The sequence below is a fragment of the Microtus pennsylvanicus genome, chromosome 11, assembly GCF_037038515.1.
Source record: "Microtus pennsylvanicus isolate mMicPen1 chromosome 11, mMicPen1.hap1, whole genome shotgun sequence".
In the NCBI taxonomy this organism is placed as follows: Eukaryota; Metazoa; Chordata; class Mammalia; order Rodentia; family Cricetidae; genus Microtus; species Microtus pennsylvanicus.
In genome coordinates, this window is record NC_134589.1 from 49962774 (window position 1) to 49990311 (window position 27538).

The 27538-nt window shown below is 42.1% G+C and overlaps 1 protein-coding gene across 1 annotated transcript; it reads left to right on the forward strand.

Moving 5' to 3' along the window:
• Positions 1-2220: 2220 nt before the first annotated feature.
• LOC142831593 (NACHT, LRR and PYD domains-containing protein 1a-like) lies at positions 2221-27394 on the forward strand. The gene is made up of 9 exons (XM_075941806.1): positions 2221-2495; positions 4995-5094; positions 6276-6499; positions 12059-12321; positions 12811-12936; positions 13794-13935; positions 16384-16428; positions 17376-17640; positions 27220-27394. Exons 1-9 carry the CDS (start codon positions 2417-2419, stop codon positions 27392-27394), a joined length of 1419 nt encoding a protein of 472 aa, XP_075797921.1. The 5' UTR covers positions 2221-2416.
• The last annotated feature ends 144 nt before the right edge of the window (positions 27395-27538 follow it).

Below are 27538 nucleotides of genomic sequence, written 5' to 3' on the forward strand. Positions count from 1 at the left end.
GATCTCCCTGCATACTGACCACGTTCCACTAGGACTGTGTCACAGACACATCTGTGTCTGCTAAGCCTGCTGTTCTCTATCCTTTGTCCTGGATTTGGCTCAAGAATAAACTTAATAAAGCCCATCACTTTCCATCTATAGACAACAGCGTCAAGGATCCGGGACCCTGAGGTTTCATGATTCTTTTGTGGATCCCAGGAAAAATAGTTCCCTCTTGTGATTGCAGGCTGGATCTGGCTCCTCTCAGTGACCCAGTGATTCAGGAGCTCAGGGCCCTGGAGGCAAAGAATCCACAACTGCTCATCTCCAGCACACGGTAAAGAGGGGACACAGAACTCCTGCTGGTCAACTCAGCCTCCATGTAGCTGGTCCATGACTGAGGTGGGACAGGTATCCTGAGGTGATGGGAAAGAGAAACAGAGTCAAGAAGAAACCAGAAACCATAGAAACCAATGGGGAGGTTTCATTTAGCTTTTAGCAAAAATAGAATTATATAACACGCCTACATAATTTCTTTGATCATAAAAAATAATGTAAAAGGTGAGTTAGTGATGAGTCCTCTGGGCACAGCAAGTATGACAATGGTAGGCACCAGTAAACCAAAACACTGGAACAAGGAAAACAGAAACTACACTTTCAAAAGATACAGAAATTCTCAGGGAACAAAAGCCACCATGGGTATCACTGTCTCAATCCTAAAACTCAGACTCACACACAGGAGTGTATGAATGTCACACACACACAAACACACACACAAACACACACACACACACACACACACACATTGCACTATGGGATTTAGAGCCTCAGGGCTGGAAAGTCATTTTCCACCCCCAGGGGCTGTGTTGAAGCCCCATGCTCTCGCAGTTTAGTCAATTTCAGTTCATGACCATGAATTCCATCTGTGCTCAAGATCCCAGCTGCCATGCCACATGTGAAAGGGAGAGTCTCTACATAGGATAGTGATCCATTCCTTAAACAAACATTTGTGCAAGACCCGCTGTGCATCATTCACTGTTTGGGGAGCTGAGGAAACAGGATAACAAGGCAGACACGTTCAACATTCATTATCTCAGTCCAGCAATGAGGGGATACTTGATTCCCCACAGTTCAAAGAAATTGTACTGGGAACCCTAAGAGTGCAGAAGTGGTCTGTCTGACTTCATCCAAAGCTGAGATGAGCTAAGGTGAGCTCTGAAAGATGAGAGTTGTGGGGTTGATAGGAGAAGAAGAAAGTTCCAGGAAGAAACATGGGATAGGGAAGCAAAGAGTGAGCAGTTCCAATGAGGGACAGAAACCACGTGTGGATACCATCAGCTCTGCCTCAACATCACCTGAGCCTTCCACAGAAATGCAGGTTCTCAGGCTAAACTCCATCCCTGCTGACTCAGAATCTCAGATGGAACAGCTTCCTTCAGGGAGCTTTCTGACTTAGCAGCCTGTCCAGGTGACACTTTAAAGCAAGGATTTGAGAGCCACTGGTCTAGATTTGAGCAGGAAAAGGTGACATAGGAAGGCCTGGATGGAGATAGGGGCCACAGCAAGAACTATAAACCACCCTAAGAACCTTCTGCTACTCCCCAAAGGAAATAAGAGTTGTTTAAGCACCTTGGTCATGATGGAGTATCCTCACCCTTTATTTATGCTCAGCTTCTATGTAGAAAATGAACTAGAAGGGACCAGATCAGAAGTAGGGACACCTGACAGAGGATGCTGCAGAGGATAGGAACCATGTTCACTCGATCCAGGGACAAGGGTGGAGTCTGGGGGGGAGTTGTGAACAGAAAGTAGAGGGATTTAGAAGGTACTATCTAGGTGCTTAGCATTCAAGGTGAGTGATTGTTTGTTTGTTTTATGTGGCTATAACACAATGTCTGACACTGGTGCTTAACATGAAGAACTGAGATTATTTCTTCCAGTTCTGGATACAGGGAAGAGCCTGGGCATGGACCCTGCATCTAAAGAATCCTTCTTCGTGTTCCCTCTGATTGTGCTGCTGGGAGGGCTGAGAGTGAGAGACCAAGGTGGCTTTTGTGACAAGTCCTGTCAGGGCACAGGAGTCTACTCCTGTGATGATGTCATTAACCCCTTCATGACAGCAGAGCACTCGTGACCTCCTTGTGTCTTATCCTTCATCCTGTCACACTGTGACACTGGGGATTAACTTTCTAATGAGTAAACACTGGGGAACACACTCAAAGCAGCAGTGGTTGAGATGATCCCTGTTCTAGCACCATGGATGCCTGGGAGGATGGAGACTTTATAGTGTTCTGGCCCAGAGAAAAATCATGGAACTGAGTTCAAATTCAGATGAGATGGATTTTATGTTGGGATATTGTGTACACAGCCCTGGTTTTCATGGTTTCTCCTGACATCTGAGGGAAAGAACATATCTATATGCAGGAAACCACATGTGATGATCCCTACTAAGAACCCGGAAGAAAAAGAAATGGGTAACAGAGTGACCTCATTCAAGCAACAGAGACCACAATCAGGTACGTGAAGGGTTCAGACCCAGAGCTTCATGATTACCAAATGGAGGAGCATCTGTGGGAGGGTGTCATCATTTCTTTCTTTATTGATTTTAGAATTTAATACACAAGTACTCTATTTACATCATTTCCAGCCCTAATTCTGTCTGCTTCAACAATTCCTGTTCCCCACCAACAAAGTCTGTCTCAAATTCATGAGCTGTTCTTAGGTATTATTGTTTATTACACGTGTATTTACACATGTATGCATATGTATATATAAGAACAACTTGATGAATCCATTTAGTGTTGGTCATTTGTATGTTTTAGGTTAACCACTTGAAACTAAATAGCCTTTTAGGAAACTATTCCTTAAGAAGACTGATTTTATCCCTCTCCTACCAGCTATTAATTGCTTGTAGGTTTTCTTTTATTAAACTATCTTTTCTCATTTTACATGCCAAAATTCATTTCCCACTCCCTCCCCTCCTCCTTCTCCCTGCACCTTCCCCCTCCTACTCCCCATTCCACCCTCCATCCACTCCTCAGAGAGGATAAGCCTTCCCATAAGAAGTCAACAAAATCTAGCACATTGATTTGAGGCAGGACCAAGGCCCTTCCCACTATATCTAGGCTGAGCAAGGTATCCCTCCAGGGAGAATGGGTTCCAAAGAGTCAGAACACTCAGTAGAAATAAATCCTAGTCTCACTGCCAGTGGCCCCACAGTCTGCCCCAGCCATACAACTGTTACCCACATTCAGAGGGTCTATGCTGGTTCCTTTGCTGTAAGGCCTTAGTTGGAAGGCTTATTATTAGCTCAGGTAAGTTACGTAAGAGGGTATCCTCATCAGGGTCTTGTTCTCTTTGCTCATATTCTCAATTCTCCTTCTTTTCGACTGGATTTTGGGAGCTCAGCCCAATGCTCTGATGTGATTTATTGCATCTGCTTCCATCTGTTGCTGGATGTAGGTTCTATGATGACATTTAAGATAGTCATCAATCTGACTACAGGGCAAGGCCAGTTCAGGCACCCTCTCCACAATTGGTTGCGGACTTAGCTGGGGTCATCCTTATAAATTCTTGGGACTTTGTCTAGTGCAAGGACTGTTCATAGCAGAATTATTCATAATAGTAAGAACCTGGAATTAACCTTCAACTTAAGAATTGATAAAGAAAATGTGGTACATTTAAACAGTGGAGAACTACTCAGAGGTTAAAAGAATAAAAAAACAGTGACCTCTTGAAATTTGCATGCAAGTGGATGGAACTAGAAAAACTGCCCTGAGTGAGGTAACCCAGACCCAGGAAGATGAACATGGTGTGTAACCACTCATAGGTATTTACTAGCTGTAAAGCAAAGGATACGAACCTATAGTTTAAGACCCCAGAGAAGCTAAGTAACAAGAAGAACCCTAAGAGAAACATACATGAGTTCCCCTTGGGAAGGGGAAGTAGACAAAATTGGGAGCATGGTGTGTGGGGAAAAGGGAAAGTAGAAGGGGAGTTGGAGGGGAGAAAGGGAGCAGGAAGGAGAGCTAGAAAAAATGGGATGATCAAGATGGGGGAAGGACAGAGACAGAGAACAAGGAAAGAGACATCTTGATTGAGGGAGCCATTATGGGGCTAGCAAGAATGCTTATAGATTTTCATTTAGGAGTGGGGCATTATGAGATCTCCCCCATCCATATTAGCTTGTCAGCTAGTTCTGTCACTGTGACGATCTTGTTGAGGCAGAGATATTGCTGATATTTCATTGGTGAATTGTCCCAGTCATATACAAAACAAAAACAAAAACAAATTATCTGCAACAGATGCTGTGGAGGTAGTCGTCATTTGTATTCCTGTCTTTGAGATGGAACCGCACAGGTTCTCCAATAAGAGCAGCACCCCTTGCAAGACATTCCACACTTAGAAAACAGAGGGAATACTGTTTGCTTCTTTCCCAGACTTTGTGGGCTGCTGATGCCCCATTCTCAAGTCTGTGACTTGCATTCGGCTCTATACCAGAGCTCTGTGTCTCATTCCTAGCAGCTATGGCCTGGGACTCATCTCCCTATCCCTGCTCACCATATTATGAGCTATCTTCTTTTATTTTTTATCATACCACGTGAGACATACTAGAAAAATCAACACTTATGGACCAGTAAGAAAGAAACAATGCAGCTGGCATCCAGGCAGGTATTATGGTGGGATAGTTGCTTAAGAAGCACAGTGGAAAGACACACACACACACACATATATATAGTTTATTATAAATAATGTATATTAATGTATTCAATTATATGTAAATGAAAAGCATGCAGGTAGCCTGATGAGCAGTAATAAAATCTTCAGGCATGCCTCCTACTAATACCTAGGCGAGAGAACCTGGAAAAGAGTTCAGTCATGGTCCAGCACTGGGAAAAGCTGGGGAGATGAGACTGAACAACACAGACTGACCTCTGTCTGGCCTTTTCTAGAGGAATGGTGTTCATCATTTACACAACTAATGACCTTTTACCCATCTTCCTCTGCCTCTCCAGATCACAGACACATGGAAGCACAGGATACTGAAGATGACTTCTGGGGCCCTACAGGACCTGTGGCTGTAGAGGTGATTGACAGAGAGAGGAATCTGTACAGGTGAGTGAGCTCTGCCTAGAAAAAGGTGACTTTCCCAATACACATTCCACACTTTAAAACTATTTACATTCCTCCTTTGTCATCACTGTCACAGTAGAGTGAGTCCAGGACATGAGATTTTACCACATACATTTCCCTATCTCTATGCCTCCATTTTAGTTCAGACAGGACCTCGTCTACCATGACAAGCACACCATTACCAAATCAACAGAGCTGTCCTGAATCCTTCATTCCGTCTACACGGTCTGTTCTCAACTTTGCTCATTATCTGAAATGTGGACTGGTTGTTTTATTCATGGTGTAAGCAGCATCCCTGCCATCATTATATTTGGTTTCTTCAGTTTCTTAGATTTCCCTCCAACTCCTGCTTACTAACAACCACTGTGTGCCAAAAACACACTGGGACCTAAGAACATGAGGATGCGTACTGCAGCCCTGACCTATGAGAATTATAGTCTCATGAGTGATGAGTGACTATACCCACAGTCACGGTATCTGACATAACCGGGATCCTCCTCCAACATTGTCACAGTCACTGTCTCAGCTGGAGAAACTGTCACTTTAACTTCCTCCCACAGAAGCTAACACCTATTCACCCACCAGTCACCAGGCAGGAAGAAAATCTGTGAAGATCTTGGTAAAGCATTGTTTCAGGGCCAAGGATTTACCACTAATAATTGCAGATAGACTCTTATTTTAGGGAAATATATTCCTAAGGAATATAAACACTAGAATCTGAAGGAAGGTGTACCTTAGTGGTAGAGCCCTTGCCTAGTGTGCACAAGGTCCTACATTGAGCCCCAGAACTACACACACACACACACACACACACACACACACCACTTTCATCACCACCACCATCATCATCATCATCATCATCATCATCATCATCACAGGACTAGCTAACTGCTCCAGGTGTGTGTCACCTGTAGGTTTACTCTAGAACAGTCAGTACTCTCAGGTCTAGAAGATGGTGTTGTCATTACCCCTGTTTACAGATGAACAAACAGATTTGGGGGTTAAATGACTTCTTTAGTCAGGGATCCACGTACAGACCACAGAGGAAACAGAACTCAGAGTCATCTGGTTTAAGTCTGTTGTGTCCCCAACCCTTCACCTGGTCTGCATCCTGCAGGTGAATAGAGCTGGTGTTCACTGGTGTCTGCCTTTCCCTCTTCTAGAGTTCAGTTCCCTGTAGCTGGTTACTACCACTGTCCCAACATAGGACTCCACTTTGTGGTAACAAGGGAAGCAACCATCGAAATTGGATTCTGTGCCTGGAGCCAACACCTGGACAAGACTCCCTTGCAGGACAGTCACATGGTGGCTGGGCCTCTGTTTGACATCAAGGCTCAGCGGGGAGCTGTGGCTGCTGTGTACCTCCCTCACTTTGTGGATCTCCAAGGTAACCAAGGGAAGGATAGGGAGTAGGGTGGAGGCCAGGCGGTGATGGTGCATGACTTTGATCCAAGCGTTCAGGAGGTAGAAACAGACAGATCTCTATTAGGTCGAGGCCAGTTTGGTCTGCAAAGTGAGTTCCAGGACAGCCAGGGCTACAGAAGAAAACCCTGTCTCAAAAAAAGAGTAAGGTGATGGAAATGGAGGACTTGAGAGGTCATATAGGACAGTGTAGGGTGTTGGGTGATGAGGAAAGGTCTATGCCTTCCTTAGCATGGCAGAGCAGGTTGTGAACACCGACACTGAGATGTTTTGTCATTCCTTTGTCTATGATGTATTTTCTTTGAAGCACATGTCTCCAAGCCTTATACTTTATTTTATATTAACTAAATGAGACCCTGAGTGGAAAGTGATATTCTCAGTAGCTATATTAACTGGTGATTAATAAGCGCTCCTTACACAGCATATCTCACAAGAGTCCAGCAGGAAACAGAATAAATTGAACAATGTGAAGAGATTGTTGGAAAGAAAAATAACAAGGATCATTTGGTACCCAAGGTTTACCAACACTCCACTACATTGCTACAGGCAGGGAGAAAATGATGTCTTCAGATTTCATTTGAGAACTGGAGCCACAGAATAATGGTGTCCTAAGGAAAGAGGGGAACTCATGAATTGTCCCAACCTCAGTCATCACCAAAGATTCCTTCAGAAGATATTTTAATAATATAAGATTTCCTGTGTAAGGTCTCAGGATGGAAACCTTTACTACAAATCTCTGGAGGTTGAGACAAGAAAATTTGGAATGCAAGAGAAAATTAGACTATACAGCCAGACTGTGATTAAGAAAGGAAAACACAACATCAAGGAACCTGGTGTTGTACGAGTGGCTACTGAGGTCAGTTACATCTTTGGCTACAAGGAGCACAGGAATAAGTCCACCATAGACACTAGGAGAATCCAGCACACAGCAGAAGATGTTCTTGTTATAAAGGTGATGAGCAGCCACAAGAGGGGAGACCCAACAGCTAAAGTATTGAAAAGTAAAATAGAAACTCAAGTGGCACCAGCCAATAGGAGAACATTAAATAGAAAACACCATTAAGCATCCCCAGGTTAAAGATATTCAAAGTTAATAGCAAGCCCACAAGAAGAAAAAAGCAGATAAAGAAATCAAGCAGGAATAAGTTGAAAACCTCAAAAGCAAATAAAATTAATAGTGACACGCACACAGAGAAGATCCTGAGCTCCTGAACCTGATGGGGAGCACTGCTACATGGATGGGGCCTCCCTAATGTGTTGATGGCTACTTCAGCAGCTCCACACCGAGCTCCTCTTCTTCCAGCAACACTTGCCCCCACTCTCCACTCAAATTCTTTCATGCAGACCACCGTCTTTTCTGTTTCCTACTGCCTCTCTCAGATCAGACAATTTCCCCACAGGATACTGAAAGGAAATGATTCTGTTACAGTGTATGGAAGCCACAACATGTGGGAAGGACAGTCCCAGGGTCATGTGGTGGCACATACTGTTGATATCAGAATTTCCAAGGCTAAGGCAGGAGAATTATGATTTATATCTACAAATATACAGTAAGTCCCTGTATCTAGAACCCAGAATGAGAAAAGAAATGAAAGAACTTGGTAAGTCAGCGTCTGGGTAAAAAAAAAAAAAAAAAAAACTTTCTGGAATTAGCAATGAAACTTGCAGCACCCCATATTACCAACAAGTTCTGGGAAGGTCCTGTTTAGCATTCACTCTATAAAAAGTTCTAAGTTATTAAAACATTTTAAATGCCATACTATGAAGGTCTCTAAAAGATTTGAAGAATATCTGTTTAACTGAAATATATCTCTTTATATTTAGAAAACCTAATTAACATGACTACAAGCTTGACCATTATAGATGACTCTCTACTAACCTATTTTTAATTATACATTACAGTTTTAAATAAGCTGAAAAAACACAATACCTTAACCAAGAGCAGAAATACATATACATGGTATAACAAAATTGACCAAGATCCATACCAATGCAAAGTATTCACCTCTATATCATACCCCCTTTAAATGTAAACAAACATTTATAAACAATATTTGTAAATATGCACATAGTTTACAATAACCCTAAGAAGGGAAGTTGGAGAGGTACAGCATCTTCCCAAATTTTGTCAAAATTGCAAAGCACAAAGCATGGGTAAGGCCTGGACCTGGCACTGGGACTGAATATGACTTGGGGACAGCCAGGTTTTCAAGCCCCAAACAGGCACACAGGAGACATTGTAGTGCTGGCTCCATCTGATACTGTTACCTTGCATCACTGATTTGAAATTCCAAGCTACAGCACTGCCTGGAGCACCAAGGTCATGGTCTCATTCTTTGCTGCTTATTGATTCCAAGCTATCACCCAAGAGAAATAAAAATGTTCTCTGCTAAACAATAAACATTGCAATTCTGTTTGTCATGGTGCAAGTTGAAGCAAACTCAGTGCTGAAAGGACATGCAAATGGTGGGTGGCAGAGTGGTGCCTCCTTTAGCAGGGGTCACATCAGAGTGACAAGTGACCTACAACATTGTGATTCTGCCCAGTGACAACTTGGCACACAGGCACATCACTTTAAACCCTAACTTTCTGCCTCACGTCTCCAAAAATTTGGTTGTTCCTCATAATGCAAAGTACAATCCAATTACAAGGGTCCATGGGTAAAAAAAAAAAATAAATCCATAAAGACCACCTCTTATGTGAGATTCAAGGCAGTGACTTCACTATGAGCTCCCATAAAATAGAAAAGAATTTGCATACTCTCAACATACAATGACACAGAATAGACATTTCCATGCCAAAATGGAAGAAACAGGGCACACCAAGGAATTATCAGACCACAGCAACACAACCCCCATTGGCATAAACACCAAATCCTACAGCTTCATATCCAGCTATGGAGCTCATGATGTCATTCACTGGTCTCTGAAGGACAAAGGTAGCTCCACCCCTCCAGTTCTATCACATGAAGCACACATTGCCTCTCCTTAGACCATCTCTCTACTCCTTGCCTAAAACTTTCTTGAGCAGAAATAATATGTGGTTCTGGCTTCTACTACATCCACGGATTTCCATTCCACCTTAGGCTTCATTTTCAAAGGTCCATAGAATGAGCTCTCAGGATCCTTGGAAGTTCTTTGATTCAGGCACATTGTCTGGCCTCACTGCTATCTGAAACTGTGCAGTCAGTATTCAAGAAGAATGCTTTAAAAAAAATCCCATACTAGCTCAGAATCGAGAATAAATAAATACATAAATAAATAAATAAATGTTAATTATTTAGGGGTAGACTCACAAATCAGAATCCTCTGCTGGAACACAGAACACGAACTGAATCCTGCAGCCAGAAAAGAGGCCAGATGCATGTTTTACATGGCATAAATAATAGAAGAGGCCACGCCCAAGTGGGTGGATAATATAAAGGTTATTGGCTGTAGGAGGATTTCCTGCAGCACAGCATGACTCAATGACCCATCAATCTACCATCTTTCATGCCTAAAAACTATAGGAAAGACACTATCGAGTTCTGCTGATAGCTTGAGGTATGATTACCCTAGCCCAAAGCTAAATGATGTGCTGATCATGGGGAAACACTTCCTTGGGATTTGCATTTGTGGAACAGGGAACACGACCACCAAGTCTTTCTGTCTTTAATTAATTTTATTGTTCACAAGGTGAGCACATGAAGAGTGAGATTTTGCCCTCAGGACACCATTCCTATTGTCACTGTGCTCTCCCTGCAGTGATGCTGATGTCTAATATGTACAACTGATTTTTCTTTTTGAATCAGGGTCAAAGTTTATGTCTTGGAATTTTTCCTGCCAAATAGTATTTTATATTTAAATTCAACTTTACACATATTGAGGGCATTTATGCACCGAAACTAGATTCTTGGCCAAACTATCTCATGAATGGCACCTTTTACAGTTTCAATGGAAATCTTCCACCTCTCTGAAAGTGACATGAACTGTCCTCCACCCCCTCTCTCAGCATTCTTGTCTTCCCTGCTTCCAAAAGAATGTAACCATAAGCTCTGCTTTCAGCATAGAAGGACTTTCCTAGTCCTAAGGACCAAACTCTTCTACATTCTAGCCACAAAACTCTTCCAAATGCCTAAAACCCATGTGACCAGGATCATTATAACAATGACCCAACTCCTGGTATCGATTTTCTATCCAAGTTTACAAGTTATCAAAGTCTTGTAGCTCAAATAAAATACCTAAATAAAGAAACTTAGAAGAAAGATTTATTTGGCACACACTTTAAAGGAATAGTTCATCATGGCATGGAGATCTGAGAACATTGAGCCTGCAATGCCTGATAAATTTTGTCAACAGAGGGAAGAGAAACCACTAAATGCTTGTACTCATATGACCATCTCCATTTTACACAACCCTGGATCCTAGTCCATGGATTCCACAGTGGTTAGGTCCTCCCAAATCTTTAACCCAATCAAGATAGTTTCTTTCTATCATACCCTGAGGCCTGGATCTAAGGTGATTCTAGATTTCATCAAGCTCACATTTGACACTAATGTTTCCACAGATGCATCCACTTGTCTTCAGTGAACAAAGTTAGGAATCCCTGGTCTCTTTCATAACAGCAAACTCCATCCTGCAACAAGCACATTAGTGGACACTACACTCCAAAGACACTGAGGTTGGTGATGGCAGCGCCTCAGAGAACCTAATGGATGCGCAGTCTCTAACAAAGGCCTCTGAGGCTGTATTCATTGTAGGATACATGGATGAGACCATCAAGAATTTCCATTGTACTGTGAATGCTCCCCCAGCGGCAAGACAGGTCAGAGCCAAGGCTGCTCCAATGAGTGGTAATCTGCACGAGTCACTATAGTAGCACATCACAGTCACCTCACAGCATGGTGAACCAATAGTATGGAAATGTTTTATTAATCTGCTATGTTCTCAGTGGGAATTAATTAATAAAACTTAAGATTTTCTTGTTCATGGCTTTTCAATTAAACAAAAATAACCAAAAGCTGAAAATACTTCATGACCAAAGCAATTATAGAAAAAAGATTTGGGAATGGTTAGAGTTTCAGAGTTAAGAGTCCATGACCATCATGGCAGACAGCATGGCAGCAACAGGCAGGCATAGACCTGGAACAGAGCTGAAAGCTCACGTCCTTAGTGACAAGGAGGAGAGAGAGAAAAAAAACTGGAAACAATAAAAACTTCTTTTTTTAAATAAGAAGAAAGAAGAATAAGAAGGATAAGAATAAGAAGGATAAGAATAAGAAGGATAAGAAGAAGAAGAAGAAGAAGAAGAAGAAGAAGAAGAAGAAGAAGAAGAAGAAGAAGAAGAAGAAGAAGACGAGAAAAGACAAGACCTCAAATCCCATTCCAGTGTTATATCCCCCATTCGTCAAGCAGTTCCACCAAACACAGCCACCCATTCTCATTCTAAGCACCACCGCCATTACACATCTTAGTGGCTCTTTTTCCAGCCAAGCACAGTTCAGTAGAAACACTAAATCCCTGTCATTGAATCTGTTCTTTCACAGAGGGACAGGTGGACACCTCCTGGTTCCATGTGGCCCACTTTCAAGAACACGGGGTGGTCCTAGAAGTGCCAGCCAAAGTGGAGCAGGGCTACACAGTCTTGGAAAACCCAAGCTTCTCCCCAATTGGAGTTCTACTAAGAATTATGCCTCCTGTCAGACATTTCATCCGCATCACTTCTGTCACGTTGATCTACTATTACCTCAATCTCCAGGATGTCACCCTTCATCTCTACCTGATCCCCAATGACTGGACCATTCAGAAGGTAACACTGAGGACCAGAAATGTGGGGCTAGGGTGGATTGACAGAATACTTGATAATATAGCTATCCCTTTGGAGAAATTCTCCACATAGAGTGGGATACAGTTTATAAGGGGAACCCTGGTGATTATGAGTCTGCAGTCTTCTTGGCCCCCTCACAACAGAGGTTCTTCAACTGCCATTAACACCCCTTTATCTCTACACATCCTTCTATGGCCTCTTTCCACCCATCAGAAGAATGGAAATTCTCCGTATCCAACATGAAACCAACTCCCTTCTTCTCTGTCAGGGAGGGACACAGTCTCCACAATGACCCTGACAGAGGCCAATAATTAGCAATCTATATGGCAGAATAAAAGTCAGAAGGTTTCCCTGGAGCTGACATCACCCCATCACACAAAAATGTACTGATCAACCAACACACCTTATTCAGACCAGTTAACTGTTGCAGTACTGAAATCTATTTAAATCTCTGTCTGCAATGTTCCCTAGGCCATTGATGAACAAGAAATGAGGTTTCAGTTTGTTCGAATACACAAGCCACCCCCAGTAGACTCTCTTTGCATTGGCTCGCGATACATAGTGTCTGCTTCCAAGAACCTGGAAATCATTCCAAAGGTAAGCATCCAGGGGTTTGCATTCTACAGGATCAGATGCCAGATTTGGGGCACTTTACAAGGATTTACAGCAAACTGAGATTGGGGAAAAATTATTTGGGCTTTAGGATGAGCAAGAAAACTTCCAAGTTAAGTGGAAAGCAATTTAAGGGATCACACAGAAGGTCTGGTGAACTGAGGAGTTGGTTTTAATATGGCACAGAGAAGGGCAGAGCCTACCGTGCAGCAAGTCCTGGGTCAAGGACTTCAAGATGAGCTCTCACTCATCATGGTTTGAATCTGAAAGGTCTCCTACAGGTGTAAATGTTAAACACTTGATCCCCAGTTACTGCTAGTGTTTGGGGAGTTGTGGAAACAAATATGTGAGGCCAACAATCACAAGCAGGCCACTAGTGGAAGGCCTTGAGGGCTAGAGCCTCTACCTGCTCCTCACCTCAAACTTGGATTCCTGATCATATATAACAAGCTACGCCACAAGCTCCTGCCACAAATAACAGAGCTCCAGTTTACATGCGTTCCCATCATGAAACTAAACAACATAAGCTCTTTCTTAAGTTGTTTCTGCCATATTTTTGTCAGAGTGATGAGAAAAGGAATAGTATGTGGGCTAAGCTGGGCCCATTAGCATTCTCCATATCTTCTGTTGCTACATTCTTTCTATGTCCCCTTTCACAATGTTCCAGTCTTCTGAGTAAAGATGTGCATTCAAAGCTATAGGTTAACTCATTGCAAAAGACACACAGTGCCTAAGCCAGGGTCTACTATGGTGTGCAAGAATAAGAAAGCACAGGGGTGTGGAAAACACTTGTTCTCTTGAGTAGAGAATTCTGAAACAGAATCTGTCCTCGCCCCCTTCAGGAACTGGAGCTGTGCTACCGGAGCCCCAGGGAATCCCAGCTCTTCTCTGAGATCTATGTTGGCCACATGGATTCAGTGATTAAACTGAAAATCACAGACAAGAAGAATGGAAATCTCAAATGGGAAGCCTTGCTGAATCCAGGTAAAATTAGTTTAGATCCAGATACTCAAAAGGTTGAAAAAGGCAATGAATTGGGAAGGTGTGTTGTCATTAATTCTTGGTGTCATGAAATAGTCAGATCAGTTATGTGGCTTTTGCTAGAACCAAAGCAGGAGGTTAGAGTTAGAGTGAGTGCAATGGGGGAGAAGCAGGAAAAGGTAAAGATAAGAGGAGAGCAGAAGAGGAGCAGGGACAGAGGAGAGGAGAGGGAGAGAGGCCAAAAGGAGGAGAAGAAGGAGGTGGGAAGCCTATTCCAGGATGGGCCTCCAGTGTCCCAGTTCCTCCAACTGTGCACTCTCATGGTTTCCAGTACCATTCTCAGTGTCCATGCAATTATGAGTGCACTAGTGTGTGTGTTCGTTCATCACACCACAGTCCTCATGACAATTACCGCTGCAGAACCAATCTTTCAACATATGATCACAGAACATGTTACATGCAAGCCACTGCATACCCTACGCCCCATTTTCTCAGTCCTGCATCGTGATTTCTACTCCCAGTGCCCTAGAAATGACAGATTTTGAGATGCAGAAAGCAACTAGTAACAGTTCACATTTAAATGTGAACAGTGAAAAGGAAGAGATTTTTCCATCAGGAGATTCTTAATCTTAAAATCCCTTTGTCTCTTGGCAATTTTTTTTAATATTTATTTATTTATTACGTATACAATATTATGTCTGTGTGTATGTCTGCAGGCCAGTAGAGGGCACCAGACCCCATTACAGATGGTTGTGAGCCACCATGTGGTTGCTGGGAATTGAACCCAGGACCTTTGGAAGAGCAGGCAATGCTCTTAACCTCTGAGCCATCTCTCCAGCCCCGTCTTTTGGCAATTTTATACATGCATACAATGCATTCTAGGAATTCATTCTAAAGAAAGCTTATTAGCCTCCTGCCAGCCCCTCTTCTTTTCTACAAATCATCTCCCCATATTCATTATTGCTTGTGTCTTACAGAGTTTAAGTAGGATGCTCTGTGTGCCTGAGGGTTTTGAACTTCCCAGTAGGGAAGCAAGTGAGTTCACCAGTGGGTACAGATGGATTGTATACACCCTCTTCTCCCTTAATCTATTATTTGTCAGTAGTAAAGCCCTAAGTAGCACGGTCCCTGTGAGCTGCTTCCCCATGTCTAGGGCCCTACTTGTGTGGGTCCAGAGGCAGTAGGTACAGGTGCTAAGAGTTCATGATGGCCATGGTCATGTCATGCTTAGAAGAGACCACAACCTCTTATCTATATATTCTCCATATGTTCTCCATATCTTCACAGCCCTTCCCCATATCTTTTGTCCCTACATTCTTTCCAATTTTTCTTCCACAATGTTCCTAGATCCTCAAGGAGTGATATAATTGTCTACTAATAGGGATTAGTACTCAACCATCCCTTAGTCTCAGTATCCTGCACAGCAGTAGGTATCTGCAGGCACCTCCATTCACAGCAAAGAGAGGCTTTTCTGGTGAAGACTGAAAGTAGCCTTTGTCTGTGGTATAAACATTGCTATTTACAAGAGAATTGACACCATGTTCCTTTATGTAGGCAGTAAATGTAGTTTTTCTAAGGGCCTAAGACCTTCAAAGACCTGGGTTTGTTTGTTTTAATTTAAAAATGAGAGAAAATCATAACAAATTTTAACCTGTATTTTTCTAATTTCTAAGTGTTTCGTACACATATATGTTTTCTCTTTTAAGAATTCTGCTGCTACTCCTATGGCAAATCTCAGAATTGTGCCATTTCCTTGCTATTTAGGTTTTCTGATCCATATATATTCCTATTACTAATATTCTGTCAGATGTTACCTGGGAATAGTTCACCCATTCTTAACTACATCTTCACTCAATTAAGTTTCCTTTGATCTACAGAACTTTTTGAGTGTTCTGATATCCAATTTGCCAAGTTTTGGTTTTATTTCCTGTGCTACCAGAATCTTATTCACACAATCCTGACATATACTGATTTGTTGAAATGTTCTGCCTATGTTTGTTCTATAAGTTTCAGGGTGTTGGGGCACAAATTAAGGTCTTTGATCATTTATAGTTAATTTTTTAAAGGTGTGATCTAGGCATCTAGTTTGATTCTTGCATACAGTGCTAAGTAGTTTTACAGGACCACTCGTTTAACAGGCTGTCATTTATACAAAGTACATTTTTGGGTTCTTTGTCAAAGTCAAGGTAGGTATGGTTGTATAAACTTTTATCTAGGTTCCGAGTCTATTCTATTGATCTGCACATCTTTTTGTGTCAATACCATGCTGTTTTTACTACTAGGACTCTAGTATTGGTTTGAAAGAAGTGTGATGAAGTTTTCTACAAAATCATTTTTTATTCAGAATTTCCTTGGAAATCCTATGTCTCTAGTGGTTCTGCATGAATTTCAGCATTTTGCCATTCTATTTGTAAAGAATCATTAGAGAGGATCATCTCTCCTTTCTTCCAGGAGACCTCAGGCCTGCACAGCCCATGATCCCTACAGTCCACAAAGGTCAGTAACACTTATACAGAGCCAGAGAAGCCAATAGTATTCCGCAGGTAGATCATCTGATCCTTGAGAGAAGGTCAGTGAGAAAGGAGGGAGGCTCACTTTGCAAACCTTACCAGGACAGGTAGGCCATGTCAGGTAGGCATGAGAGAAACTCCCCAGGGCAGAGTTTCTCTCATGCCTCTTGGCTTCCCATGTTGAAAATAACCCCACCCTACAGCACGAATAATAAATACCCAGAGACAGATATTGGGGTTCAACCTGATGATCAGAAAAGCAAAGCGGCCAATTACTGGCTCTCACCACTACCTCAGACTGAAATGGGGTGAGATCCTGTCCACAAACTTCCAAACTCCACAACCCACACTTCACAGTACACTGAGATCCTGTCTCTTTCCCCTTATATTCCTTTCTCTACCCAGCCATATCACTCCTGTCTCCACCTCCCTAGTGCTGGGATCTAAAAAAAAAAATGTTATCCCAAGTGCTGGGATCAACTGAGTGTGAGCTCTATTTCTCTTTAAGACAGATTTAATCTTGTGTAGCCCAGGCTGGCCTAGAACTAACAGAGAACCCTCTGCCTCTGTCTCCCGAGTCCTGTGATTAAAGGTGTGCCACCATTCCCTGGCCTGTATGGCTGAATAGTATGACTGCTTTTCTCACTCATCTTCAGGCAAGCTTTGTTTATTAAAACACAAATAATACATTACTATACTACCCACTCCCAACCTGAACACCTTACCATAAACCCTTCCTCTTAGTTATGCAGAGTGTCAGACTAATAACTGGCCTCAGGAAGGATACAAATATTTTTTCTCTTGACTTCCCAGAGGAGGAAGGGAACCAGTGATGCACAATGCAGATGAAATACATTAAAAAAAAAACTGAGCAGACAGTGGAAGAGTCTGTAGAGGCCCCTTTCTATGCTCAGTGTTGATCTTCACTCCTAGATGCTCCTGCCTTGCTACACTTTGTGGACCAGCATCGGGAGCAGCTGGTGACCCGAGTGACATCAGTGGACCCTCTCTTGGACAAGCTGCATGGTCTGGTGCTGAGTGAAGAGGAGTATGGAGCAGTGCGGGCTGAAGCCACCACCCAAGACAAGATGCGGAAGTTCTTCAGCCTCAGTCGGTCCTGGAACAGGGCCAGCAAAGACCAAGTCTACCAAGCTCTAAAGGAAACACATCCTCACCTGATCATGGACCTCTTTGAGAGGTCAGATGGTGTCTCTGTGGGATCCTGACATCTTAGTGGTTGAGGGGTGCACTCTTCTTTGAGTCCTGGCTCTGCCTGACCTTCCTTTGGCCCTCCAGTTTCTCCATCTATAAACCAGTGGCCATCTGAGTTGCCATTCAAATGGCAATGTTCCTAGGACATCTCTTGGGGACCCAGACATCCCCTCTTGCCCTTCCCCATCCTGTTCATATGGGATGTGCATCTCAGAAAACTTCCAATGGAGCCACCAAGTCTATTGAGCCTTGTCCAGCTGGCTTTATGGCCTGAGTGGCCATCTCAAAACCACCTGACCAACCATGATACAAGCAGAACTGGGAGCATGGCAATGGAGGCAATGAGAGGGTGCTTTCCCTGGAAAGTGAATTCTTATGAATAGGAAAGGAAGGGGGCTTCTTAAATATTTCCCACCCTCAGTTTTTGTTGTCTTTATTCATTCTATTTCTATTTTCAGGTCTTGAACAACTTACTCATTTACTTCCCTTGTTCTTTGTGTTATTTAAATGTTTTAAGGGATTTGTTCCTTTCCTCACAGTGTTTGGATTCTCCTGGATTTCTTTAAGGGATTTATTAATTTAATCTCTGAGGACCTCTATCATCTTCATACAAACTTTTAAGACCTTTTTCTTGTGCTTTAACTATGTTGGAATATTCTGGCACTGCTGTGGTGAATAGGTGGGCTCTAGTTGAGATATATTTGCTTGGATGTTATTGACTGTATTTTTATACAGTCATCTAGGCATCTGGAACTGGAATGATTAAAGGTCTAAGTACTGATATCTGGATTTGTTTTGCTTTGGGTAGGTGTTTGTACCTTGGTTGCTGTTTATTCTGACTATGGGAGAGTGTGATGGGTGTTTGCTGCCTGGTAGGAAATTTTTTTTTTACATCATTAAAATCAGTTTTATTCTTTAGCATTGTGGAGAATTCAAATAATAATGCCTTGTATTTGTAAAGAACTTAATTTACAAGTCCCTCCTCTATTCATTATGTTGTTGGGTTCTTTTTTCTTTTTTTAAAGAAAAATATATATGAAGGCTCGAGTGTATGCAGTAATTATACAGGAAGTCTCTCAAGAACAAGGGCAGAATCTGTCAGACTTCTGTTACTCCCCAGGTCTAGGAACAGGAATATAATCATTTTCAAGAGCCAATTAATTTAATTCACAGTCAGAAGTGGGCACAACTGCTTCCACAAGTGGAAAGAGTTTAAGAAGCTCTGCTCTGTCTTCCTGAAGACAAATAAGAACATTGTTCCTCACAGAGAGGTCTCTGAGTTACACAGCTAGCATTGGCTCCACAGAGTAACAAGCCAGTGTATGGAAACTGGGATGTGATGAGCTTAGGAGGAACAATGACATCATAATAGTAAAGACAAGTGACAGGGGGGCAGAGGGTGTAAAAATGCAACAATCATAAACAATAAATGAATTAGCAGAAAGAACCAAAAATGACACAGAAAAAAAAACATCAGGGTGGTACCAGACCAACTAGTTTGTTCTGATAGACCACGAAGTGTGTATTCTCTCTGAGATGCCATGCTCTGGTTTCTAAACTGGAGACAGTGGTATTGTACTAACTAATAGCATCACTTACCTCGATTCATACCTCAGAGGTGTGATTTGAGGAAAATGGCCTGTTGTATGATGTCTGGTAGCCTTCCTTCTGCCGACCTGACTTTCACCACCTGGTAAGAAATTTTATGCACCTAATATGTGTGGTCAGTGAGGTTTCCCAGTAAAACTTATTTCTTATCATTGACAGCTGACTCTTAGGAATGGGGCTAGGCTGAGAGTCGGAAGGAGTTCACAGGAGGGAGGAGATCAGTGTTCAACAAGAACCTGCTTCTTTAGTCTCCTATGAGACTAAATGAGAGGAGAGACAGTAAAAAAAGGTCACTCACAGGTCGGCTATAGCACTGGGGGTGAGACTGGATTGGATCTAGAGGGACCGAAGGAGAAAGGAAAATCTATACACAACCTACCTGCTTCCCTGGCAGGAGTAGCCTGTGGGTTATCAGGGAGTATCTGCAGGAATTGGAGGCTGGGATAAAGCAACAAGTGGGGTAGAGAGGCTGGGAGGGAAAGTCTGTGGGATCCACAGGAGATGGTGGCAGAGGAGGAAGGAAGGCAGAAAAACAGGTGCTCTGTTGCAGAGATAGTGAAGAGACTGGGGTATTGGGTTTGGGGGAGAGGAGGGAGTAGTGAAGGTCCTCAGTTAGCTTACCTGTTTCCATGACTACACAGCTGGTGTGATCACAGGAATGAATGCCAGCTGGTTTGGAGGCTGAGCTCCTGGGATGAGTTGGGGGAAGGAAGGTTGGAGCAGAGGATTTTTGAGATTTGAAGGAAGTGTCCTCAGAGGGGAAAGGAGACCACAGTAGGTGTTCTTTTTAGTTGGGGATGAGACTTGGGTTAGTGGGAGCTGAGGAGGGGAGGAGACCTGCAGTCAGCCTAGCACAAAGGGATTTGCCTTCTTCTCTAAGCCTCGTGGAATTTTCCCGAAATTGATGATATACTCAGACACAAAGCAAGACTCAACAGGTACAAGAAAATTGAAATAATGTCTTGCATCCTGTCAGATCACCATGAATTACAGCTGGATCAACAACAACAGAAAGCATACAAACTCATGGAAAACGAAAAACTATCTTCTCATTAAAAAAAATAGATCAACACAGAAATAAAGAAATTAAAGGCTTTCTAGAACTCAAGGAAAATGAATACATGATATGCCCAAACTTATGGGACACAAGGAAAGCAGCGCTAAGAAGCAAGTTCATAGTGCTAGTGAATACATTAAAAAACTACAGAGATCTAATTCTAGCAACTTCACAACACACCTGAAAGCTCTAGAACAATAACAAAAGAATTAATCACACTCAAGAGGAGTAGATCGCAAGAAATAATCAAACTCAGGGTTGAAAATAGTAAAATACAAACAAAGAGAAAATTTTTTAAAAATCAATAAAATGTAGACAAATTTTTCTTTGGGCTGAAAGTTCTTTTAAAATGACACAGAAGATTATTTTTAATTATGAAAGCTTTGCCCTAGCTTAGGCTTGTTGTACTAGCTCTTATAACTTAAATTAACACATATTCTTAAATATACATTCTTTTGCGGAGCTTGTTTACCTTCGCTCTGTATTGCCTGTCCTGCTTCCTGGACATCTGGCTGGTGACTCTGCCTTTCCTCTTCCCAGAGCTCTCTGCCCCAGGAAGTCCTGCCTTACCTCTTGCCTGCCTAGCTTATGGCCATTCAGCTTTTCTTTTGTAAACCAATCCCAGTGACACGTCTTCATACAGTGAAAAGGAATATTCCACAACAATAAAACAAATAGTTGTTTCTTTGAGGAAATCAACAAAATTCATAAATTCTTACTCAAATTAAATAAGAGGCAGAAAGAGAATATTCAAATTAATAATATCAGAAACAAAAGGGAGACATAACAACAGACGCCAAAGAAATCAAGAGATCATAAAGACATATTTTAAAAACCAGTGCTCCAACAAATTGAAAAATCTATAAGAAATGGATAATTTTCTCAATATACACATCTTATCAAAGTTAAATCAAGTTCAGATAAGCAATTTGCACAGATATATACCACCTACTGAAACAGAGGTAGTCACTAAAAGTTTTCCAAACATGAAATAGACCAGGACCAGATGGTTTAGTGCAGATTTCTACCAACCATTCAATGAAGACCTAATACTCCTCAAATTATCGCACAAAATAGGAGCAGAATTAGTATTGCCATATTCATTTTATGAGACCACAGTCAGCATGATACTCAAATGCAAAAAAAAAAAAGATTCAGCAAAGAAAGAATTGCAGTCCAATTTCCTTAATGAACAAAAATGAAAAAATACTTGTAAAATACTTGCAGTTTAGGCCTGGTGGACCCCAGAGGCCAAGCACAGGTCCACCCCAGGTCTCTAGACTTGGGGCAGGAAGAATTTCACTGCCCTCTGGTACTAGGTAGTCAGGCCCCATTATGATTTTGGGCAGTAGAGTCCTGCCCAGCACCACGACAGACTGAGTCAGACAAGACCCACAAGCAGGCCAAAGGGGGCTGCCCTGGGCTCTGAGGAGGAATGATGGTCCTGTCCTGAGCCAAGATGGCTGAGTGGGAAGAGACCCATAGATGGCATGGGGCAAACAGGCACAATTATGGTCTTCAAATGTACGGTATGGTATGGGAGGGAAAAAAGACAGAACGGTTTGTGTCCTGTGGACAGAGGCAGATCTGAAGAGGTGAAAGTGGTGAGGAGCAGGCAGATGAGGGTGGCTTGATTGCCAGCCAGAGCCATGGTGATGTCAGGGCCTGGGCTGCTGCTGGGGCCCAGGTCTGGGTTCATGACCCTGATGCATTCAAAGTCTGTATTGATGTCTATGACTCCTGATACCACCAAAGGTCTAGAAGGTAGACTTGGCACCACCCCTTACCACACCTTACTGACTATAACTCTGGAGAGAACTGGTCCTGCCCCTCACCTACTGAAGCACTCTGGAGAGTGGACCCTATACCTCCCCTGGGTAACACAATAGAGCTGTCCCTGATGGGATAGGTGTGGGAGAGCTGACCCTAAAAGCAGGAAAGTAGGAAAACTGGCCCCACCCCTTGTTTATCTCTGCAAAGGATGAGCTAGCCAGGTCAATGCAGGAGAGCTCTCCCTGGTGAGACCAATAAGAAGCAAGAGCTGGCTGGTGGATTGACTAATCCTGCAACTATCCAGGCCCAGTTCAGGGTTATAGGTTGGTCAATAACATCTAACCCATGTATGATCTGCTGGAGCAAATGAAGAGGCTGGTATTGCAGACCCAAAGCTCGAGAATTTCCATAACACAAGGCAACAGCAGACTGTCCAAGAGGAGTCCAATGAGGGCCCAGCATCAAGAGTGTAGCAAAATCCAGAAGCCCAGAACCAGATCAATGACCTTTGCAATGAACACTTGTGAATAAAGATATCTGAATAAACGGTTTACTGCATGACTCACTGTGTCACACTACTGCAATCATGACAAGATTGATGATTTTAATTTTTTTTCTTCTGAAATTTATGTTATTTTGGGGGGAGAGGCTGCAAGGACAGAAAGCAGATACAAAGGGATGAGGAAATAAATGAAATTGAGATGCATGATGTGAAAGACACAAAGAATAAATAAAAAGAAATAATACTTAATATGTTAGAAGAAACATTAAAAATGAATTTAAAGAATACTTGCATTTCAAATGCAAGACCGCATCGAAAAGGTCATCGGTGATTATCTAGTAGGCTTCATTCCAGAGTTGCAGGGATGGTTCAATATATGAAAATCAACAACTATAATCTTCCATATAAACAAACTTAAAGATAGTAATGGAAAACACATGATAAGCTCATCATTTCATTAGATCCAGAAAAGGCCTTTAACAAATCCAACTCCCCGTCATAATGAAAGTTCTTGAGACACGATGGATAAAAAGAACATATGTAAACATAATAACAGCAGTTCACAGAAAGTCCATAGCCAACATCAATTTAAATTGAGAGAAAATCAAGCAATTCCACTAAAATCGGGAGCAAGAGAAGGTTATTGACTCTCTCCATACTTAGTCAAAATAGTATTTAAAGTCTTAGTTTGAGCAATAAGCTAAAGCTTATTGTTTATAAGATGTATAAGCTGAAGGAGATCAAGGGGATATGAATTGGAAAGGAAGTACTCAAAATATCTTTATTTGTAGATGATTTGATAATATACATAACTGTCCCTAAAAATTCCACTGGGAAACTATGAGATCTGATAAAACAATTTGATCAAAGTAGCTGGATACCAAGTTAATTCATAACCATCACTACAAGTGACAAATGGACAGGAAAACAAATTAAAGAAACATCTTAGCCTCAAATAAAATAAAATATCTTGACATAACTCTAACCAAGCAAAGGAAACAAATGTATGATGAAACTTCAAGTCTTTGAAGGAAGTAATTGAAGAAGATATCAGAAGATGGAAAGCTCTCCCATGCTCATGGATCAGTAGGATGAACATAGTAACACATGTAAACTCAAATGTTCTCCCATAATACAACACAGACATGAAGCACAGTTAATAAAATCTCAGAAACAGATATTGGGGTTCAGTTTGAAGACCAGAAAAGCAAAGCAACCAGCCCCTAACTCTTACTGAACCTCAGTCTGAAATGGTGATTCTGTCTCCAGGAAACCTCAGAATGAGACTGAGCCTGAAAACGGTCTCTTCCCATTTTATAATACTCTCTAGTTCTCGAATCAAAGGTGTGTACCACTGGGATTAAAGGCACACACTGCCCCGTTTCTATTTCAACTAGTGTGGCTACTGGGATTAAAGGTGTGTGTTAATACTGCCTGGTCTGTAAGGCTGACCAGTAGGGCTGTTTTCCTCTCTGATCTTCAGGCAAGCTTTATTTATTCAAAATATAAATGAAATACCACTACAAAAATTCATGTTAACTTGTTACTTACAAGTTAAAAAACAAAAATAGAAAAATATTTAAATTTTACAATCCGTTATGAAGTTATCATGTTTCTATAAGAGCAGAAGGTCTTTCATGTATAGGGAAATGCTGTAATCACAGCAAACGATAACCTCAACTATGAGCCAAGGTGTTTCAGAAGCATCACAGGGGTTGTGTGGTGTGTGGTTGTGTTGTGTGTGGTTGTGTGGTGTGTGGGTTCGTGCAGTACAAAGTACTCAGGCCGGGTGCTCAGAACCAGAGGTGTGAGGAAGTCACATGATGCAACATGGCACACACTGCAGAAACGCCTCAGATTCAGTGCACATTTGAATTAAGCTTGGCCATTTCATGTACACAAAACATTTTTCTTGTCAAAATTTTGCAATTGCCAGAGTGACATCATCCCATACAGAGATGTGATTCACAGCTTAAGAACCTGATGTACATCCTGGCAGTGGAGGTGCATGCCTTAAATCCAGTACTTGGGAGGTAAAAACGGGTGGATCTCCGTGACTTCAAGGCCAACCTCATCTACAAAGGAACTTCTAGGACAGTTAGAACTGTTACATAAGGAAAGCCTGTTGAAGGGAAGGAAGGAAGGAAGGAAGGAAGGAAGGAAGGAAGGAAGGAAGGAAGGAAGGAAGGAAGGAAGGAAGGAAAAAGGGAACTAACTGATGGTACAATTTTAAAATGAGGGGCAGACATAAGACTGTGATTAAGAGCCTTGCTGCTATTGCATAGGCACAGAATTCTACTCCCAGCACCATAATCAGACAGATATACATTCAAAGACACACACATACACACACACACACACACAAATGTACACACATTCACACACAAAGACAAACATATAAAAGAATGACAAATTGGGATTCCTCTTTATTGCTCACCCATCTACCAAAGTAGGACTCAATGTTCATGATGGTATGTTTGCCACAAGGGTAGGCCTACCAGTTTCTTTGCCCAGGCTGTCTGGATACCCTCTGGATCACGTTTCTGGTCCCCTACTTCCCAGACTCATAACCAAAGCTGTTATTCTGTTATCCTGGCTTCTCAGTGCCTCCCATCTTCTCCTCTGGACTCCGCAGGTGTGCTAGCTCAGCCTGTGGGAATCTCTGAAGTTCTCCCTCTCTTTATCTCTTAGGACACAGTATTTTTCTTATTGTCATGCCTACCCTTCATGTTGTCACAGGCAGAAAGCTTCTCCCAAGACTTCTTTCTCTAGGGTTTTATTTGATAAGAGATAATTCCATGTTTTGACCTTCCTTTCTGCTACATTGACTTCATTGGGAGTTTGGAAATAAAACTAAATAGTTGGATATTACAAGGGAACTCAAGGCTCTTAAATGTATACAACAGATATAAAACCTTGGGTTTCTTTGTAAATAAGAGAAAATGCTAAAATATCATGCTGTAGAATATTAGTGGAAGTTGTGCTACGTTTATTTATGCTATGGAATATTTGTTTTAATGATTCAAAGGTGTGCTGCATTCTTTTAGGTTGCATTTGTTTAACTCTGTGAAGCTGTGCTACTTTGCCTGTCTAAAACCCCTGATTTGTCTAATAAAGAGCTGAACGACCAACAGCAAGGCAGGAGAAAGGATAGGCATGGCTGGCAGGCAGAAAGAATAAGTAGAAGGAGAAATCTGGGAGGAAAGGATCAAAGATCTAGGGAAAAAAGAAGGAAAGGAGGACGCCAGGGGCCAGCCACCCACCTATATAGCAAGCCATAGAGTAAGAAGTAAAGGAAGATATACAGAAATAGAAAAAGGTAAAACCCAGAGGCAAAAGGTAGACGGAATAACTTAGTTAAGAAAAGCTGGTTAGAAACAAAGCAAGCTAGGGCAGGGCATAGAAGTAAGAATAAGCTTCCTCCAAAAGCGAGAGAGAAACCCTGTCTCAAAAAACAAACAAACAAAAAAAAGATTAAGCCTCCATGTGATATATTTTGAAGCTAGCTAGTTGACCTCCTAAAGAACCAGAAGAGCAAAGAGAAAAAAACCAACAACAATATCAATACCAATTTGTAAATATAAATTTAAGTCTGAGTTTCTTAAAAGATATACAAAATGAAATATATTTAGGTATACTAATTTCATTTCATGAATTATTGGTATATAAAAAGAAGTTCACATTCCTTTCTTCTGGCTATGTGCTGGAACACAGAGTGCTCTAGGTAACCCAGGCCTTCTGCTGGTGTGGTTAGGATGCTCTGAGAAACAAGTTATGACAGGACAGACTCTGTGTCCAGCAGCAAATCCACACTGACACAGTCCCCATACCTGAGGTCCTCAACTTGGGTCCTCCAAAGGACATGTCACCTGGACAGTGGTCAAGTGTTTGGTTGCTTCAATCACATACTGGTACATTCACAGCTTTTTCTATTTTTTACTGTTAAAATACATTAGTGACAAGTTTTTTGTGTCAAGTTTCCAGCTGTGGCTTCCCTGTCAATAAAATGTCTTTGGCAGTGTGAACCAATACCAATAGTCACAACAGAGAGCAAAGGGCACCTCCTTCTTCATTGTGGAGTGGAGGCCTGGCTGCATTCTCATGCCTGTCCTTTCTTACATTATAAAATTTTTTATTTAACATTTTGTGTCCTCCAGGAGAAACATTGCAAAATTAAAAACCACAATCTTTGGCTCTTGACTCCTCAAATGTGTTTCTTTATATTTTCCAACATAATATTTGTATTGCTTATTTGGGAATTTCCATAATGCAGCCCAATCACACTGACTTCCCAGTCCCTGCATGAATATCCTCCCAGCATTCTAACCTCCCCCACCAAAAATGAAGAAGAAGAAAGAAAGGAAAGAAAGGGAAGGAAGGTTGAAAAATTAAGGAAAGGAAAAAATATGAGTCACAGAAACATCTATGTCCCTGTTTCAAAACCGTGAATCTGCAGTAATCAATATCACTGTAAAAGTAGCTTCCTTGCCCTTTACAGTCAGTGGGATCATGAATCATGGGCTTCTACTTGGTTTCTGGCAATAGCACTGCTAGGAACATCCCCACCTGGTCTACGGACTCAGCACTTTCCGGGAACTTCCTCTTGATGTCCTGTGGGAGTGCAGACAACAGACGACAGGACGGCCCTCTGCTGAAGCAGAGAGCACAGACACCATCACAGTCTTTATCAGCAGCACGGGAAAAGCTGTCAACATGGCCTCTGGGGTAACATGGGCCATGAACACCACTATGGACCGCAGTGACAGCCAGGCCCACGGACATCAACATGGCCTCTGGTAACGGCACAGACAACAGACATCCACATGACCCCAGAAGACCTCAAAGAACACCCACATCAACATGGCCTTCAGCAGGCCCAGGGCCCATGGATATCAACATGGCTTCTGACAGTGGCACAGACAGCGCACGTCCACATGGCCCTCA

Coding starts and splice junctions, on each gene's coding strand:
- LOC142831593 (XM_075941806.1), top strand. CDS start 2,417: ATGATCCCTACTAAGAACCCGGAAGAAAAAGAAATGGGTAACAGAGTG. Junction 5,095..6,275: donor AGAGAGAGGAATCTGTACAG/GTGAGTGAGCTC, acceptor TCCCTCTTCTAG/AGTTCAGTTCCCTGTAGCTG. Junction 6,500..12,058: donor TCACTTTGTGGATCTCCAAG/GTAACCAAGGGA, acceptor GTTCTTTCACAG/AGGGACAGGTGGACACCTCC.